The sequence below is a fragment of the Rhinatrema bivittatum genome, chromosome 2 (genome assembly GCF_901001135.1).
Source record: "Rhinatrema bivittatum chromosome 2, aRhiBiv1.1, whole genome shotgun sequence".
NCBI classification, from domain to species: Eukaryota; Metazoa; Chordata; class Amphibia; order Gymnophiona; family Rhinatrematidae; genus Rhinatrema; species Rhinatrema bivittatum.
The window spans coordinates 39,573,452-39,593,966 of NC_042616.1; the positions used below are offsets into that span (position 1 = coordinate 39,573,452).

At 44.4% G+C, this 20,515-nt stretch overlaps 1 protein-coding gene across 1 annotated transcript; it reads left to right on the forward strand.

The window, feature by feature from the left end:
• The first annotated feature begins 1,264 nt into the window (after window positions 1-1,264).
• Window positions 1,265-20,254, forward strand: LOC115083866 (oocyte zinc finger protein XlCOF6-like). Its single transcript, XM_029587914.1, has 4 exons — window positions 1,265-1,507; window positions 1,723-1,849; window positions 8,479-8,598; window positions 16,847-20,254. The coding sequence occupies exons 1-4, from the start codon at window positions 1,484-1,486 to the stop codon at window positions 19,162-19,164; spliced, it is 2,589 nt and encodes an 862-aa protein (XP_029443774.1). The 5' UTR covers window positions 1,265-1,483; the 3' UTR covers window positions 19,165-20,254.
• Window positions 20,255-20,515: the final 261 nt, after the last annotated feature.

Consider the following 20,515-nt stretch of genomic DNA (forward strand, 5'->3'; position numbering starts at 1 on the left):
AAAGCACTGAGGGACGCCGAATAAACACAAAAATTCAACGCGGCGAAAATCGGCGACCTCCCCCCTGCCGAAGACGCCCCCCCTCGAGCGGAACGGAGCGCAACGCCAGGGAACGCAGAGCCGACTGAAAACAAAAGTAAAAACACTTTTTTTTTTTTTTTTTTTTTTAAATAAGAAAAAAAAACGCTGTCCCAGGTGCTGAAAAGCCCTATGTCCTGCAGGGGTGAGTGAACCGGGCTCCCCGGTGTCACCCCTGACGCTGCTACTAGTCCAGCCGGGTCCTCAACCCTAGCAGCGGCCTCAACCTGGGGAGGGTAGTCCCCTCAGGACCTCTCAACTCCCCAGGGAGGCAGGGCAACTGGGACTAGAATTAAACAAGATTAAATAAAACCCAATTTGAAGAAAAAAACCAAGTTAGGCCTAATAAAATCAACCACAAAAGCGAACTTGACTAACCACACAGAATCAGGCCCGACAGGGCTGTGACCAGACCTGCACCACCTACTGGAGACAGAGTAAGAGTGAGGGGCTGTGACTGGCACAGGGGCTTATATGGCTCCGCCCACAAGTTTTAGTCTGTCTCCATCTACTGGTGCGGAGTCACAACCCAGGTGTCCTGGACTGATCCTGGTACGTACAGGGAATAGAGTTTCACTCTTATTTTGGTTTTCTGTACTTTAGGATCTAGTTATCATTCATACAAACGAGGTTGTCATGTGTTTTCTCTGTGCAATATAAAAAAATAAACAGTTAAGAGGCAAAAGACAAAACTGAAACAGCAAAGAAAAAGGACACCAGACAGAGAGAGAAAGGAAAGGAAAAAGAAAAACGAGAGGCTACGGCAGAAGATCATGCCAGAAACACTAAAGGCTGGAAATTGATTAATTAATAGATTATTAAAGAAGAAGCTTCATAGAGGGTGGGTCGTTAAAAAAAATGAAGAAGGGAGAAAAGTCTGTTTACCGTCCCCCCATTTCAGGGTGAGCAGAACTGAAAAGTGCCCAGGTATGAAGGAGTTAACGCTGAGGGGATGTGATGAGCTGAAGAAAGGATCAATGCTCGGGGGTTGGGGGGCTGTTTTGGTAACTTTGTTTAAAAGCCCTAAAATGAGCAGGAGACCATAAATATTCAGGAGGAGGCAGGAAAGGCTGCACCCTGCGGTGACAGAGCTCAGTGTAAAGCTCCATTCACCTCTCCCTTCTGTTCTTACTGTAATCCTCTGCCCGCCCCCTGTGTGATGTCATCAGACTGCGCCCAGCAGGAACAGGAGCTGCCCAGTGCTGGAGAGACACCGCGTTTTGCCTTTCATTTAACAGATTTAGAGCTAGAAAGCAGAAACCCCCAGCCCCAAATCTCACCTTCTGCGCCTGTAACAGCCTCTGAGCTGCACTGCAAGAGGCAAACCCTCAGCTGTTCCCCAGCCAGAGAAAGAGTTGTTCCCAATTCATTTCTCATCTTGAGAGCAACAAAAGCAGAGAGGAAAATGCCTGCAGGAGCTTCTGCTCAGGTAGGAGATTGCCCCCCAACTTCCTGCCCTCTCTGTGCAAACGCTGCTGCAGCTTTCTAACCTGGGACACTGCAGAGTCAGCCCTGACTTTAATAGGACCCGAGCAGACCCGGGGTGCAGAAAAGACACTTTGGGACCCTCCCTGCCGTGTTGCTGGAAGGTTTTCTGATGGATGTGGTGCAGAAGGTGCTGAATGTGTTTCTGGTTTGTTTCAGGTCTCAGTAACCTTTGAGGACATTGCCGTTTATTTCTCACAGGATGAGTGGGAAGATCTAGATGAAAGGCAGAAGAAGCTTTACAAGGATGTGATGAAGGAGAATTATCAGACTCTCAGGACACTGGGTAAAGGCTAATTTAACATTTTTATTAGCAGCCATGATAAGAGTGTGAGGTTTTGCTGGTGTGATTTGGTTTAAAAAAATTTCCATTTGCTGTTTTGACTGCTGCAGCACACTGAGCTAATGATTTGAATGTATTGTCCACTATGGCACCCATATCTTTTTCCTGGGTGGTAAACTCCTAATATGGAACCTAAAATTGTGTAACTATAACATGGGTTATTTTTCCCTATATGCATCACTATGCGCTTGTCCACATTAAATTTCATCTGCTATTTGAATGCCTAGTCTTCCAGTCTCTCAAGGTGGTTCTGCAATTCATCACAAGCTGCATGTGATTTAACTACTCTAAATAACTTGTTGTTCCCCTTTCCAGATCATTTATAAAAGCACTGGTCCCAGTAAATATTCTTGAGGCATCCTGTTTACCTTTCTCCACTGAGAAACTTTTTCAGCCTGTTCCCTCCAGTCTTCTGCAGTGCTGCCTGGTTGCTGTGGGGACAGGAAGGCAAGGTTGCTGCAAGAAACAAGTGAACCAGGGCACTGCCCAGTAGATTCAGGGCATGGGCCTAGATAACAGGATCATTATGGGGCTGCCAGCACCATGGGACAGGAAAGACTCAGCGCACACTAATTGAGAAGCACTGCTCTAGAATACCAATCTGGAAGCACAGAATAAGCCAGACTGCTATAGATCTGTACCCAGAAACTAAACACTAGCAGAATACCTCACCTCCGTCAAATACACAGATCACAAATCATCCCCAAATATAGAGTAAATGATAAATTAAGAACATAAGAAATTGCCATGCTGGGTCAGACCATGGGTCCATCAAGCCCAGCATCCTGTTTCCAAAAGAAGCCAAAACCAGGCCACAAGAACCTGGCAATTACCCAAACACTAAGAAATACGGAGAAACAAATTTAATTTTTCTTTGCCCTTCTGTCCACTTCAACTTCCTTCCCTCCCTCCACCGCTCCTATCCTTGTATGGAAAGAAGAAGGTGTTATTCTTTGCTTTGTTCTGTTATTGCTAGTTTGCAAATTTTTTATTTTAATCTTTTAGGTATTTGTAAAAAAATTTGTCTTTTAGGTATTTGTAAAAAAAAATGCAGTGTTAGGAATTATTAGGAAAGGAATGGTGAATATAGTGGAGAGTGTCATAATGCCTCTGTATCTCTCCATGGTGAGACCACACCTTGAGTACTGTGTACAATTCTGGTCGCCGCATCTCAAAAAAGATATAATTGCGATGGAGAAGGTACAGAGAAGGGCAACCAAAATGATAAAGGGGATGGAACAGCTCCCCTGTGAGGAAAGCTTTTTATCAGAGGTGGGTCGAGATCACATTGGATCAATGGGTCCTGGAAGTGATATGGGAAGGATACGCACTGGAACTTTTGCAGCATTCCACAGGGACGTATTCATGGTGTCTCCTTGCCACTCCCTGCAGAAGAAGCAGGCAGTGGAGTCTATGCTTCTGAGGCTCCTCCAGCTGAGGGCTGTGGTTCCCATGCCTACCTCTCAGGAAATTATGGGGGCACTATTCCATTTATTTTGTTGTACCCAAGAAGGAAGGTTCCTTTCGTCCCATCCTGGACCTCAAGAGTGTCAACGGTCATCTGCGGGTGACGCATTTTCGCATGGAAACCTTACAATCTGTGATAATGGCCGTACGTTCGGGGGAGTTTCTGACCTCTCTGGATCTGTCCGAGGCTTACCTTCATATTCCCATCCATTTGGAGCACAGCTTTGCGGTTCTGGGTTGCCATTATCAGTTTAGGGTGCTCCTTTTTCATCTGGCCACCGCCCCCAGAACTTTTTCCAAGCTTATGGTGGTCGTGGCAGCGGGATTGAGAAAAGATGGGATCCTGTTACACCCATATTTGGAAGGTTGACTGATTTGGGCCAAGTCTTTGGCAGAGGGCATTCTGGTACCCAACAAAGTAATTTCCTTGCTGCAGGAACTCTGTTGGGTGGTGAATCTGGCCAAGAGCAGTCTCCAACCTTCTCAGTCGTTGGAGTAGCTGGGAGTTCACTTCGACACAAGGCTGGGAAAAGTTTTCCTACCGGAAGTTCGCATTCAGAAATTGATGTCTCAGGTGCATCAGTTGGTAAATACTATATGCCTGATAGTGTGGTCCTATCTACAGGTGCTCGGCTTGATAGCAACAACCCTGGAAGTGGTGACGTGGACGAGGGCACATATGCGTCCTCTTCGGCGCTAACTGCTATCTCGTTGGAACCTGCAGTCTCAGGACTATTCATTTCGGCTCCACTTGCCAACAGAAATCTGCTCTTGACTCCAGATAAGCAGGAGGCTTATCTGAGAAAGGGAATTTCCTAGTCCTCCCTGAACTGGTTGGTGCTCATGACAGATGCGAGTCTCCAAGGTTGGGGAGCTCACTGTCAGGAACTGATGGCCCAGGGGTGTTGGATGGCTGAAGAGGATCTCTGGAACATCAATCACCTGGAAGCCCGGGCAGTCAGGTTGGCATTCTTGGAGTTCAGCCTCGGACTACTGGGTCGAGTGGTCTGCGTAATGTTGAACAACGCAATGACTGTGGCCTACATCAATTGCCGGGTAGGAACCAAAAACCAGCAAGTGTCGCAAGAAATAGACTAACTTATGGAATGGGCAGAAGGACATCTTCAGATGATCTCGGCCTCTCACATCGCAGGACAAAACCACGTACAAGCAGACTTTATCATCAGGGAGAGTCTGGACCCTGGAGAATGAGTGTTGTCCGCTGAGTCATTTCAGCTGATAGTGGATCGCTGGGGCCTTCCGTCCCTAGACTTGCTGGTGACTTCTCGCAATGCGAAGGTTCCTCAATTCTTCAGTCGCAGGAGAGATCCGTGTTCCCTGGACATCGATGCTCTCATACAGGTCTGGCTGGAAGATGAGTTGCTTTATGCCTTTCCTCTGTGGCCCTTACTGGGTAGGGTCATTCGCAGAATTGAAATCCACAAGGGGTTATTACTCCTGGTGGCTCCAGATTGGCCCAGGCATCCTTGGTATGCAGATTTGCAGAGTCTCCTGATGGAGGACCCCCTTCGCCTTCCGCTGCACATGGATCTGTTGCAGCAGTTGCCGGTTCTTCACGAGGATCTGGCTCTGTTCTTGAGAGGGCTCGCCTGTTGAAGCCTGGATATTGTTCTGCAGTGATTGCTACCTTACTCCGCACTCGGAAGTTCTCCACTTCTCTAGCATATGTGCGGTTTTGAAGAGTGTTTGAGGCCTGGTGCAAGGAGCGCAATGTTCTTCTTCGTTTGGTTAAAATCCCGCTTATTCTGGATTTTTTGCAGGATGGGTTGAGTAAGGGATTGGCCTTTAATTCCTTGAAGGTTCAAGTTGCTGCTCTTACATGTTTGAGGCACATTACGTTTTTTGTCTCCCTGTTGTCCCATCTTGAAGGTAGTGAAGCACCTTTGGCCTCCTTGTGGTTGCCGATTCTTTTGTGGAGTGTTAACCTGGTGCTGGATTTTTAGCAGGCCCTACATTTCGACCTCTGCATAGCCTTTCCTTGCGGTTATTGACACTGAAGACAATGTTCCTGATGGCTGTATGTTCTGCGTGTCGCACTTCCGAGTTGCAGGCCTTGTGTTGCTGGGAGCCGTTCCTTCGGGTGACTCCAGGGGCATTGCAGTTGCGTACTGTTCCATCCTTCTTGCCTAAGGTGGTCTCAGTTTCATTTGAATCAGTCCATTTCTTTGCCGACCTTGGATAAAGCCAAGGTCACGGAGAGTATTGCCTCCTGCGTTCCTTAGATATCAAGAGATTTATGCGGTATCTGGCGATTTCTGAACCTTTCCAAAAGTAAGATTTATTTATTTAAGGTTTTTCTAGACCGACTTTCGTTGGGAACATCATATCGATTTACATAAAACGGGAAATGCAGCGTAAAAGCTTTACAAGGAACAAGATCATCTGTTTGTCCTTCATGGTGGAAGGAAGCAGGGCAAACCAGCTTCACGGGCTACAATAGCTCTCTGGATTAAGGAGGTGGTCACAGCCGCGTATGTGGATGCTGAAAAGCTGTTGCCTATTCAGGTTAGGACTCATTCCACTAGAGCTTAGGCAGTGTCATGGGTGGAGGTTAGGTTATTGTCTCTTGTTGACGTTTGCTGAGCTGCGACATGGTCTTCCTTACACGCTTTTCCAGGTTTTATCGTCTGGATGTGTAGGCCTGGGAGGATGCAGCCTTTGCATGTGGGGTGTTGACTGGACCGTGGGCAACCTCCCACCCTGTTCAGGAATAGCTTTGGTATATCCCACTGGTCCTGAGTCCATCTGTCTACACGTTAAGAAATGGAGAAATTATCTAATAATTTCATTTTCCTTAGTGTAGACAGATGGACTCAGCTTCCTGCCCTCGGCCTCCATTTGAGTGTGTCAATAGTCCTGTGGGGCTCTGGGACTTAAGGGATTACTGGTAAGTGTTCATCCAGTCCCTAGATTGGGGTACCCAGATTCTTACATGGTTGTTGGTTGAGTACAGTTATGGTTGGCTGTTTTTAATTAAGTTTTTTGCTGGTCTCTTCACAGTTGCTTTTAAAGAGAATACTGGCAGGCTGGCGGACACTGCAGGGTTATGTATACTGTGACGTCAGCTTGTTCCGTCTCCATCTGCTGGCAAGGGAACATAACCCACTGGTCCTGAGTCTGTCTGTCTACACTAAGAAAAACAAAATATCAGGTAAGTAATTTCTCCACTAGACAAGTTCCTAGAAGAAAAGTTCATAAACCATTATTAAGGTAGAGTTGCAGAAATCCACTGCTTATTCTTGGGATAAGCAGCTTGGAATCAATCTATCCCTTGGGATCCTGCCAGTTACTTGTGACCTGGATTGACCTCTGTTGGAAACAGAATAACGGGTTTGATGGACCTTTGGTCTGATTCAGTATGGCAAGTCTTACGTTCTTATGAAGAAAATCTTGAGAGGACTGTGAAGAAATCTCTCTTACTGTAGTGAAGAGAGTGGAAGTCATTTTGGAATTTTATCTACTAACTTCATGATATACAAATTTGCAGCAGGAAAGGTTTGATGTTTTTTTGCCTTTGCTAATGCTGTGAGAAGCCTGTGTTGGAGACTTTTATTTAATTTTACTCTGATTGCTGGTATCTCTAGTTTGAAAATACAAAGTTCTGTTTTCAAGCTACCAGTTGGAGTGGGGTCTTGCTATATGCCAAGGTGTGGGATTGACAGAGGCTCGTATCAAGGTAGGAAGCAGTCCGAGAGGTGTCACAGAGGGGAAAGAAGTGTCTGGTGAAGATTTTCCTGTCCGGTTTAGAAAATACTACCCTTGCCTCTGAGCCAGGCCCTCTACACCATCTGCTTGACCGTTTTTAGATGTGAACCCAGGAGGTACTGGTGGTTTGCTCAGGCTGGCATCAGAACCTCTCATCATATTTTATGCACCGTTTGGGGGGTTACATGCTGTTCATGCAGGCTGATGCAATATGGTGCACTCAGGCTAATACCCTATTGGTCGAGCATTTTGGATGCACTAAAATAACCCCCGATGCAATATGGGGACTAGCATGTCCGAAACGTGCGTCCCATCGAGCACATAACTGCTAGCGCTCATCACATGCAAATTCCCTGTAGATGAGGCTATTAGCTATTACCCCACCTTGCCAAAAATTGCCGTGCGACCAAGGCACCCATTTTAACGTGGCAAATTTAGCGCCTGCCTGGGAGCTCTCGGGCTCACTGGGAAAACCCCCCCCAAAAAATCCTACTTTCTGTGATTCCTCATAGGGGCACAACAGAAAGCAGCATCCCCCAAGGTCCGGCCCAATTGGAACCCCTGCCGGTAGTAAGCGACGGAGTGAATAAATTAATATTAAGTGTAAGGCACTTATCACATCAGTGAAAAGGACCAATCGGGAGCAGCCCTGCCAGGGCCGGGGAGCGAGCTCTAGCCTGGCTGTTGTGGGCCCACAGCCACGTCTCCTGGACGTCCGATGCAGAGTGCTAGGGACGAACAAATTACCCTGTGCGCGTCCCTTTTATTGTGGCAGCTCCTTTGCCTATTGTACCGAGTACCCAGGAGAGGTGGATGTGCGTGCGTTCAAAGAATGTGTGCCCAGTTCGGACGCACGTTTTTTACGCAATGGTATTGCATCAGCCTGACAGTGAGATCCAATTAAAAAATTCGGACAAATGCATAAACCATTGTCGAACAGTAACCAATTTCTACTTTGCCAGTTAATAAAGTTAAATATGACCATCCCACCATCAGTATAACGAAATATCCCCATGTTACCGTTAGTAAAGTTAAATGTTAACAAAGTTTATCTGTTTTAATTGTTATAACTTGCATTGTAAGAAGTTGTTACATATGTAAACCGGAGTGAAGGCTTGCACCAATCTTCGGTATATAAAAACACACAAAAAAAATAAAAATAAAAAATCTAGATTGAAAAGATGAGCAAAGAGGTTTTTTGTGATATTTTTAAGAGACGAAGGGTCCTGAAATTGTTCATCTGTAATGGACGGGTTTGAGTCTTTGTATTCATTATAGCTCTTGAATATCTTTATTCTGGAAAGTTTTCTAAATCCTGAATTGGGGGCAACAGCACCCAGAGTGATTACGGGAAACCTAATGCAGTGTTCTCACCCCAGGAACAGGCTCTCCGACTGTCACCCCTGATATTATCTCCCGCATTGAACGAGGGGAAGAGCCGTACATCAGGGACGAGCCGGGATCAGAGGAAAGAGAAACTGGGAGAAGCAGCTGCTCAGGTGAGTGCAGGAATAAGAGGGACCGGGGTAGAACTGCTGAGAGAAAGAGGATGGGAGGGTTGGGGGGGAAGGTTATTTACTGAAAATTGTGACTAATGTAGGGAAAACAGTGTACACATAGAGGTGTGGCTGAGGGTCGTCCGTTTAATTAAGAACCCTGGTGCCACGGAATATTTTGGTATAAACCTTTTAATGTAGATTGTTCAGAGCATTACATATTTGTACTTTTCGCTTTTAGATGCTCTGTTAATCTTCTCACAGTCTTGCACACCAGTTGTTTCCCTTATGCAGGTCTGTATTTTTGTGTTGTTCAGCGGACCTACTGGAATATATCTGTCAAAGATATGACAAACTGTTAATGTTATGATATTTATGTTGTGAAGTCAATAAAAATCTAATTACAAAAAAAAAAAACTGCTGAGAGGAAGAGTGGAAGGAGCAGCTGGGAACTGCAGAGACCCCTTCACCAGCTCCTCTGGAGATCTCTCTGATCGCTCACAGGGTTTGTGTCACAGGCACCAGTCACATCAGTGTCCTGGACCACTTCAAGCTGCATCTAGACTAACTCCTCTTTTACGAACTCTAGCTTTTAGTACTCTCTTGCCTGCGAGTCCTCCTTGGACACAAACTGCTTCCAAATCCCAGGTGCCTGAGTGCTCCTACCTTGAGCCTCCGTTACCTTCCTGGGACAGAAGACTGGAAGAAAGAAGACAAGTCAAAGGGGGCTCGTGAGTTTTCTTAAATGGCACGCCTTGACAAGACAGCTCGCACGTGGGCGGTGTCGGGGAGCATTGCGCACACTCCTCTCTCTGGCCTCATCACTCGGCGTCTGTAAGCCCTCTGACGCATATTGTAAGGGACGTTTTGGGGACAAACTTACATCTTGACCTCTACCAGTTTGCCTGTATTCTGTGGTCCCATCCAGCAGGGTTCATTGTGCCTCCCTTCATGAAAAGATGCAAAGTAGCTAAAGACGGTGTCTTGTTGTTTTTTGGGGAGCAGCTCCCCAGACTTTGGAAGGGGGTTCCTAAGGAAATCTATTTAGCAGGAGCAGAGCCACCTGCCCCGCTATATCCAGTGCCTCCCTGCCCCTTAACATGGACTTGGGACGCTGGAAGGGGCAGTGCCCCTTTTGCTGGGTTGGGGGTATGTGAGTGGATTCATTCTTTCTTGTCAGAGAGATCTGCTAGAGTTTCTGTAAAGGGGAGATTGTCATCACCTGTTACGTTGACTTGTTGGGCTCCACCTGGGCTCCCTGTTCTCCCCTTTATTATTTAACATCTTTCTGTATTTGTTAGGAAAATTGTTGAAAGGGTTGGGCTCAAGGGAATGTTTATGTGCAAACTGTGGCACTGATGGATGGAGATTGAATGCAACTTTATTTAGAATTTGGAATTGGCTTCTTCAAAATAAATTATTGTTGACTTCAAAAAACAACACAGAACTGCTGAGGGTGGGTCATCGGCCATTGCCTGAGGTATTACTTTTGTCTGTGAGGGTAGGACCGAAAGTGGTAAAGGTCGTTGAGCAGGTTAGAGATTTGGGAGTTTATTTGGATGCCAGACTGGCGTTGGATCATCATGCATCTCAGATAGTTCGTTTGGGAAATTGAAATTGGTTAGGAGACTGTGACCTTATTTAGATGATCAGGCTTTTAGGATGGTCATTCATGCTTTGGTCATTTCCTACCTTGACTTTTGCGATAGTTAATGCATGGACCTCCCTGACAGGCTCACGTAAAGGTTACACTTGGTTCAGAACGTGGCTGCGAGGTGTTCACAGAGAGCATCTTTCGCCGGTGCTCCAGAGGTTGCATTGCTTACATGTGAACGTACGTATTACAATTTAAAATCTTGACCCTAACTTTTCGTGCATTATGGGGAATGGAGCCCACATAGATGAGGGATAAATTGTGCTAACTTGGCAATTAAGATCTAGTCCAGGCCAATTGCTGGTGGTTCTGCTGTTTCGTATCGAGGGTAAGATTTGACTGAGAGCAAGAGCGTTTTTGGCGTTTTTGGAATTCATGGACAGCAGAGGATAGGTTTTTGGCGTTTTTGGAATTCATGGACAGCAGAGGATAGGTTGGAAAAAAAGTTATGACCTGGCTTTTCCCTAACAGTTGTTGATGGTTACTGTGGAAAGTGATGATACAGAGATGGGGAAGAAATGTGAAAGTTATTGCAAATTGTAGCCATTTATGTTTGTTTATATTGTTTTTTTTATTGATTTTATTATGTATGTAAATATTATGCATTGTGTTGGATAACTATTTTGGATTGGGGATGCAATTAATAAGAAAGTTTAAATTAAAAAAACAAAACAAAAAAACAACTTTGAATCTCTTTTCTGGTGCTAATAGGTGCCAGTGTGCAGTTGTGAGTCCAGGAATCTGAGTCCTACTCCCTGTCCCTTGCTTTGGTGGGGGGAGGGGACAGGGAACCTCGGTGTCTTTGTGCTCCAGAGCACTTGCTCTGCCTCTGCTGTGGTGCTGGGATGGGCAGAACCTGACCTCTGTCCCACGGGAGGTTTTTTGGGAACTCGGAAGGGCATTGGGCAAGGCCTGTGGTAGTCAGCCAGGAGAGAGAGACATTTTCCCATACCTCCCTGACCAAAAGGTTGAGCACACATTTTAACTCGGGCTTGCATGCGTGCTTAACTCCCGAGGCATTAGCATGCCATTGATTTACTGCACTGAAAGTTAAATTTTTTTTATAAGTGCCTGCATTAAGAACCTATGTGCTGAATCTCAGTGTGTAGTTGTAATATACGGCTTATTTCATTGTCTCTTTGATAGGGTTTGTTTAGGATTTATGTTCTAGCTTTGCTTTTATTTATGCTGTGTTGTCAATGGTTTTGTTGAATAAGACAAAGTAAGCAAAATCATTTGTATTTGCTTTTGTAAACAAAATGCTTGTTTTAGCTGTTTCCATTTGTTATTGCAAACTACTTTGTAAAATTTCTCTTGGAAAAGTGGCCATATACATTTTGAAATGTAAACCTTCATGTTCTGCAGATCAGTCCTGACCAGCAGAGGGAGACAGAGGACCAATCTCTTTGCCTTCATGGCACCTCTCTATATAACGAGTTCCTGTCGGAGGAGGCATCAGTATTCCTCTGCCTCCAGCAGAGGGTAGGCGGAAGGTCTGACAAGAAAAAAAATGTCATAATGCCTCTGTATCGCTCCATGGTGAGACCGCACCTTGAATACTGTGTACAATTCTGGTCGCCGCATCTCAAAAAAGATATAATTGCGATGGAGAAGGTACAGAGAAGGGCAACCAAAATGATAAGGGGATGGAACAGCTCCCCTATGAGGAAAGACTAAAGAGGTTAGGACTTTTCAGCTTGGAGAAGAGACGGCTGAGGGGGGATAAGATAGAGGTGTTTAAAATCATGAGAGGTCTAGAACGTGTAGATGTGAATCGGTTATTTACTCTTTCGGATAATAGAAGGACTAGGGGGCACTCCATGAAGTTAGCATGGGGCACATTTAAAACTAATCGGAGAAAGTTCTTTTTTACTCAACGCACAATTAAACTCTGGAATTTGTTGCCAGAGAATGTGGTTCGTGCAGTTAGTATAGCTGTGTTTAAAAAAGGATTGGATAAGTTCTTGGAGAAGAAGTCCATTACCTGCTATTAAGTTCACTTAGAGAATAGCCACTGCCATTAGCAAAGGTTACATGGAATAGACTTAGTTTTTGGGTACTTGCCAGGTACTTGTGACTTGGATTGGCCACTGTTGGAAACAGGATGCTGGGCTTGATGGACCCTTGGTCTGACCCAGTATGGCATTTTCTTATGTTCTTATGTTAAAGAAGACTGCCCAGAAAGTGGGTAGTGTTCCTCCCTGACAGGCTGGGGCAGAGTCGGGGGATCGCATTCAGGGACAGCCGACGGTATCTGCTCTTCCCTGCCCCCAGGGCATTCCGCGTGTTGGACTTGGGATTTCCCAGCATGTGGAGCTGCAGCGTTGGAGGACTCCGGTCCAGGTTTCCCCTCCCCCCTCGGAGACCAGGTTTGGAGAAGAAGAGGAGGAGGTGTGGGGCGCGACACACGCTGAGTATTGCGCGTTTTTGTTGCAAAAACTGCGAGGGGGGGGGGGGGAAGAAGCAGCGCGTTCCCCAAGAAGAAGGGGGGGGAGCATTCTGGTCATAGCCTGGGTCCCAGCCCCTCTCACTCCCGCTGGCACAAAGGCCCTGCATAGGCCGTCTCCCATATGGGAACCAGGGCAGGAAGGCCAGAGGTCACCGGAGTCGGAAGGTTCCAGGAGCCCAGAGTTTTCAGTGCACTTCATAAAAAAAAAATGCACAAAGGCCTGTTTGGAATTAAAGGGGGCAGCAGAGTCGTCAGCCCCAGGCCCCGAGGGGCACAAGACTAAGTCCCTCCAGGAACTGGAGGGAGGATTGTCTTCTCAGGGTCATGATCCCAGCCCCTTAGGGGAGGAATCGGAAGAGGGAAAACTGCGATCAGAGACCAGGGACTCGGCGGTTAGGCTGTTTAGACAGCAGGAGATGTGTGCTGTCATTTCTAAAGTCTCTAAGGAGTTGCAGTTGGTTGAGGGGCAGCTAAAAAAAAAGGCCAGACCCAAGGGTAGTCCCAGCCTTACAGGATTTAAGAAGCCAGCCAAAGTCTTCGTGCTGCACTCGGCCGTTCAAGATACGATGGCAGCGGAGTGGGGACTTCTCCAGAGCTGGCCCTAAAGCAGGGCTTCCCAAACCTGTCCTGGGGACCCCCCAGCCAGTCGGGTTTTCAGGATATCCACAATGAATATGCATGAGATACATTTGCATACCATGGAGACTCAGTATATGCAAATGTATCTCATGCATATTCATTGTGGATATCCTGAAAACCCGACTGGCTGGGGGGTCCCCAGGACAGGCTTGGGAAGCCCTGCTTTAGGGCCAGCTCTGGAGAAGTCCCCACCCCGCTGCCATCGTATCTTGAACGGCCGCGTGCAGCACGAAGACTTTGGCTGGCCAAATCTCAGAGCTGCACGCCCTGTCATGCACCCGTATTTGTCATTCTCCAGAGACAGAGCCACAATTAGATCGGTCCCTTCGTTCTTACCCAGAGTGGTGTCGCGTTTTCATATGAATGAGGCAGCGTTCCCCGCCAGGCCTTAGGAAAGAAGGGAGGGGCGAGTAAGAAGCCGAGCACGAAAGGTCTGGAAATAAGAAAGGTCCTGCTCAGATATCTGGAGACCACCAACCACTTCAGAAAGTGGGATGGGTTGTTTGTGCTGTACGCAGGGCCTTGCAAAGGGGAGGCAGCGTCAAAGGCCTGCATCGCAAGATGGATTAAGGAGGGAATAGTCTCAGCTTACGCGCTCAGGGGGAAGAAGGCGCCGGAAGGCCTCAAGGCCCACTCCACCAGAGCACAAGCAGCAGCAGGGGCAGAATCCTGAGCAGTTCTGCCGCTAGATATCTGCAAAGCAGCTACTTGGGCCTCGCTGCCTTCCTTCACTAAACACTATAGGCTAAATTTACAGGAACAGAAGGATGGGCCTTTCGCCAGGGAGGTGATGCGGGCAGCTGTGGAGCACTCCCGCCCGGGATGAGTACTGCTTAGGTACATCCCCGTTGGTCTGGACTGGTCTACAGGTGAAATTGGCCTTACCTGCTAATTTCCTTTCCTTTATTCCTCACAGGACCCGTCCAGAAACCACCCGAAGAGGAGTTTTAATTTCTTTTTTTTTTTTTCCTTCTCATGCCTTATTTACGGTAATTATAAAAGAAGGGAAAATATCGAGAGATAGGGAGCGGGAAGAGTAATTACTCCCTATGCTGTGAAAACCATCAGCTCTTAAAGGGGCTACATCCCTAACAAATGTTATTACGGGAAGTCCTCCGATTCAGTCACGTTTGGTTCCTGTCTTAAATCAAAACTGATTTTTCCATAGGAATCAATATAAGGGATTGGTTCCAACACCAAAGCCGAGAGTCCACCTTCAACTAAAAATCACCGAATTTATTAGCAAAAATAATCTAATAGCATGAAAAATATGACCTAACTGTTTGCCATAATGGTAGGGCTGCTGAGTTGCCACGTTGGCCTTCTTAAAGAAGGGTTCCAGTGATGACTGGAATGAGGTTCTCTCTTTTTTTCCGTTTTTTTTCTTTGTAAAGTTCTCAGACGCAGGCTTTCACAGGTGCCGGCGTTTCACAGAGAGACTGGCTCGAGGAGAATTTTTTCCTAGGAGGCAGAGACAGACCCAGGAATGCTGACAACGTGAAAGCAAGCGAGAAAAGAAGGTTCCGCAGATGCCGGTATTCCTGATCAGAGGTTTGGTTCCAAAAGGAGAAAATGCTGACCGCGTTGTTAGAGTTTCACTGGAACCGCCAGAGATAACAGAAATGCCGCGTGCTTTCAGCCCTGAGGATGAACGTTTTAAATAGCCTGGGCTGGGAGGGCTGAAATGGGCCTGGCGCCTCCTGCACGCATTGGGCCTGAAGGGGGGAATGGCTTGCTAAATAAAATAACCAATTGGTCCAGGCTCGGCAGGGGATCAGCGGGGTAAGTTGCCTCCCTGCCTCTCTTCTTCTTCACCGTGCTCTGAATCCAAGCAATAGATTTGTCAAGGGAGAAATGACTTCCAGAGGCCGCAGAGCCACCTTGTCCTGCTTCTCGTGTTCAGAATGCTTCTGTAGCAAAAGATTCAATTTCTGACTGATTCACCATCTAGGTAAAGTGACAATTCCTCAGTCAAGCCCACCCAGGCCCAGTGGTCTCCTCGACATTTTTTTAGGCATTTTGAAGTCACCCCTTCCTCAGTTTAATCCCATCCACTTTAAAACTCCTCTGGCCTTGCTGTCCTAACTCAGAACCTGTGGTGTCCTGTCCAGATCAAAGTAAGGATGGTTCTTTTTTTTTTTTTTAATCATTTTTATTATTAAAGCAGAAGAAAAATAATTATACAACAGTGTGAGCCATGCAGATTACAAACAGTAGCACCAGCACCGTTGGTTATAATGTAAAAAGTACAGTTAACACAAATGCTTCACTAAAGAATTTATAACATTTTGTTCCCGCCCCCAAGAACGACGGGTGAAATCCGCAAACAGATAAAAATAAAATAGAATAGAGTGGTAAAGGTATTGGAAAAAGTCATAGCTGATACAGTTCCAAGAATTGCAGGTGGTGGATAAATGTCTATATGGCGGCTGTGGAGAAACCTGTAGAGGAGTGTACAGTATCTGCGTCTCAGCCTTGCTGTTCAAGTCCAGGCCTGATAGGGTCCCCATATCTTAAGAAATATTGTTAGCCTATCATGGTGGATCGCTGTAAGGTAGGATGGTTCAGTTTTTAAGGTAGCTTTAAAAATGTTTTATGTTTAGTATGCATTTATGTAATGTATATTTGGTTATGTCTTCAGTTTTGTGTTTTATGATTTTATGCAGTTCTTTAGCATTCCCACTGTAATTACTGTCTTCAGTCCTTGCGATTCTATCACTTGTCACTGCTCTTTAGCTATAAATTTCCCTTCTGTGCTGGGTTTCCTATGGTGTGCCTCAATTATTTATTTATGCCTTTTATATACCGTCGTTCCAAAAGTAGATCACAATGGTTTACAAATATAGCATTGAATTACATTTTTAGAGAGCGAGTAAATTTCAAACTGCATTAATATAAAAGTATGAAAAGGATATGAGAATAAAGGAGGAATTTGTTACTACAAAAATGGAGAATAATTCCAAGGAATAATTTAAATAGAAATTGTAATGTGTATTTTAGATTTAGAATTTTAGCCCAACAGCTAATTTATTTATTTTTCTGTGCTTTATCTTTTTAATTATTTTAGCTGTCTCTTGATTTTATTGTATTATTGTATTTCTTTGCTAATTAATTGTAAACCGTTGTGAAGGCCTTGCCGATGTGACGGTATAGAAAAACAATAAACCTTAAACTTTTAGTATTCACAGAAAAAAATTGAAAATGCAATCTCTACCTGTACTTTTCTTCCCTCCGACCTAAACATGTCCCTGGGAACAGCTCCTCTCAATGCGGCTAAAAGCACGGGCATTGGGCAACCCTTATAGCCACCATGAGGGAAGGTGACTTTTCAGAAAGCCAGCGGACCTGCCCAATTGTTATTTACCCACATAACTTGGAAAATGATTTACGCTGTATCTAGTTCAGGAGCGTAGCAGAAACACAAGAAGAAAAAAAATGCTGTTGTATTACTGAAGCTGTTAAACTGTGCTTCTCTTATTTAATGACCAACGTTTGATTTTTTTACCTAGAAAATGATGATCCCAGAAATGATAATACAGAGAAACATCATTGGGAGCTCAGTGAGAATCCAGAGGGGAACAAGATGTTATCAGAAAGAGATGAAGAAGCTCCCGCTTCCTGTTCTGTTTGGGGGAACAAGTGCAGGAATCGAGCCATCAAAGAAAATAAGGGAAAAAATTCAGCTCTGTGTGATCAAAGTGCCAGAAGTGTGACACATACAGGGGAAGAGGAGAGAAACCAGACCAAAGAACAAAGATGTTTATGTAAGGTATGTGGGATAGTTCTCGGGAATCCTGCAACTCTGAAATCAGAGCAGAGATCTCGCACGGAAGAGAGACCATCTACGTGCTCAGACTGTGGGAAAAGCTTCAGTCAGAAGAGAGAACTTCAGGGAAAAAAGAAAACAAGCACAGAAGAGATACCTTTAGCATGTCCTGATTGTGGGAAAAGTTTCAGTAAAAAGATGGAATTAGTGCTACACCAGAAAGTCAAAGGAGAGATATTTTGTGAAAGTACAGAATATGGCATAGGCTTTTTAAATAAAGGAGACCTCACAAAATATCAGGAAAGCCACACTAATGAAAGAAGATTTTTATGCATTGCTCAGAAAGCAAAAGTCACAAGACAACCACAATTCCAAGGAAAGGGACCTGTTTCAAGTAATAAATATAATAAAAATGTCTGCCAGAGGAAAGCCTTCACAAAACACCAAAAAACTCATACTGGTGAAAGACCGTTCTCTTGTACTAAATCTGAAAAATGCTTCAGTAGGAAGGCAGACCTCTCTCATCAGAATATACACAAAAAAGAGAGAAAAATTTCTAAGCTTGGAAAAGGCTTCAGTTTGAAAATACAGCTCACAAATCACCAGAGAATCCACACAGCACATAAATCATTTACATGTACTGAGTGTGGTAAAAACTTCAATCGGAAGACAAGCCTCACAAGACATCAGAGAATCCACAGAAGTGTGAAACCTTGCTTGTGTAATGAGAGTGATAATTATTCCAATCAAATGGCTAACTTCACAAGTCACTGGAGAATCCAGACTGGAATTAAACCATTTACATGTACTGAATGTGGCAAAAGCTTTGGTAGGAAGGCACATCTCAAAAGTCACCAGAGAATCCACTTAGGAGTCAAACAATTTGAATGTACTGAATGTGGTAAAAGCTTCATGGGAAAGGGAGATCTCACAAGGCACCAGAGAATTCACACAGGAGTGAAACCATTTATGTGTAGTGAGTGTGGTAAAGCCTTCAGTCAGATGGCCAACCTAACAAGTCACCAGAGAATTCACACAGGAATTAAACCTTTTACATGTACTGAGTGCAATAAAAAATTCAATTCAAAGACACACCTCAAAAGTCACCAGAGAATCCACACAGGAGTGAAACCTTTTATGTGTACTGAGTGTGGTAAATATTTCAATCTGATGGGTAACCTCAGAAGGCATCATAGAATCCACACAGGAGTAAAACCATTTATATGTACTGAATGTGGTAAATACTTCAATCTGAAGACACAACTCCTAAGGCACCAAAGAATCCATACAACAGTGAAACAGTTCACATGTATTGAGAGAGGTAAAACCATCAATCTGAAGACCCACTTTACAAATCATCAAATAATGCACTCAACAGTGAAACCATTTACTTGTGCTGAATGTGGTAAAAACTTCAAACTGAAGACACACCTCACAAGGCACCAAAAAATCCATATAGAAGTGAAATCATTTACGTGTACTGAATGTAATAAATACTTCAATCGGAAGGTCCATCTTACAATCCACCAAAGAATCCACACAGGAGTGAAACCATATTCATGTATGGATTGTGGTAAGAGCTTTAATCAGAAGGCACACCTCACAAGCCATAAAATAATCCACACAGGAGTAAAACTATTTATGTGTACTGAGTGTGGTAAGAGCTTTGGTTGGAAGAAACAGCTCACAGTCCACAAGATAATCCACACAGGATTGAAACCATTTATATGTGTTGAGTGTGGGAAACGTTTTGGTCAAAAGATAAATCTTACAAGACACAAAAGAATCCACACAGGAGTGAAACCATTTACATGTCCTGTGTGTGATAAAAGCTTCAATCGGAAGACAAACCTCAGAAGCCACCAGAGAATCCACACAGGTGGGAAACCTTTTTTGTGTAATGAGTGTGGTAAAGAGTTCAATCAGATGGCCAACCTCTCAAGTCATCAGAAAATCCACTCTGGAATTAAACCCTTTACATGTACTGAATGTGGTAAGAGCTTTGGCAGGAATGCACATCTCATAAGGCACCAGAAAATACACACAGCAAAGGGATCATGACCCTGAGAGATTTCTAAAGAATTAAGAAGTTGTGGTTACTGGGGATTTCTTCATCCTAACAAAGAAAGGTTTGTTGCAAGAAATCAGAATACAATGGTAAAGGAGAAAAGCACAAGAACAGCATTACTGATAGAAGTGTCAGTAGCAAGCAATTATTCTGTGCGTCATATGGCAAGAGAAAAGATCTTCAAATATCAAATGATGCAGAGACCAAGAAAATGTGACAGAAAGTTACAATTGTACTGAGTGCTGCTGGCATGGCTAAAATATAATTTCCATGCATAGCTAGAGGTGTTCCCTGTGCCTATAACATCATATGAATTTCATAAGGAGGCTGTTTTTAGTATAATGCAAGTATTAAGGGCATTAGCAGTGAATTTGAGAGACAGAAATCACACTCTGCATCCTCTGGCTTATGAATACCGGTCATTCCTGTCAAAGGTATGCACAGAATTAACCCATTTGGAGACTATTTCCTGAGGTCTGCTGTGATGGTGATTAACAATTGCTGTGCATTTCCAAGCGGGCGAGAATTTGTGTCTCCAGGTCTTGCTAACTGCCTTCATGTGGTTATCTCATAATAGAACATCTTGACGAAATCTTAGCAAGGTGACCAGAAATGCTGAAATACGAAAGAGAAAAAGAAAAATATATACTGGTGCATATCAAGAGGGATAAGAAGGTGCCCACCTTAGCTTCAGCACTAAGGCTAATGATGGTGGTAGCAATAATGCAGGTGCTTCAGGTGAAGAAAACATCCCTGGTACATTATAGGACCTAGTGACCTTGTTCATGGACCCACTGCAGCAGGAATCAGAGGACTGCAGCTAATGAAAAAACTAAGAGGAGGAGGTGCAGTTACATTTATATACATGAAGAGGGTTTACAAAGAGAGCACACTAAATACTGTAAAAGGAAAAGCTTCAATAAGCAACTGATGCCAGATCTCTAATTACAAAAATCAAAGCAAAGAAGTCCAGGCATAATTCCATTTTTTTTTCATTACTTTTTTTCTTAGATTTTCCAACATTTATTTATTTATTTATTTATTGTTTTTTTATACCGATCTTCCTACATTAGATGCAAATCAAACCGGTTTACAAATAACAAAAACTTGCCAGACGGCCTTACATGGAACAATGAACATTTAAGCAACTTTAAGTAATAGTCAATGAGAAGAAAAACTAAATATACAATTTAAATTACATAGTAATCAAGGTAAATAAGAATTGGATTGGATTACATAGTAATGAAGGTCATAAGTGATAAAAGTCCACTAAATGTATAATTCAAAATTTGTTGTTCTTGTACTAGGCTTAGTTAGGGAGCAGGTAAGTATAAAAAAGGAGTG

Bases quoted from the DNA above. Each gene is read 5' to 3' on its own strand.
- LOC115083866 (XM_029587914.1), top strand. From the start codon at position 1,484: ATGCCTGCAGGAGCTTCTGCTCAG. The intron at 1,508-1,722 runs GTAGGAGATTGC...GGTTTGTTTCAG, and splicing joins CTGCAGGAGCTTCTGCTCAG to GTCTCAGTAACCTTTGAGGA. The intron at 8,599-16,846 runs GTGAGTGCAGGA...TTTTTTACCTAG, and splicing joins TGGGAGAAGCAGCTGCTCAG to AAAATGATGATCCCAGAAAT.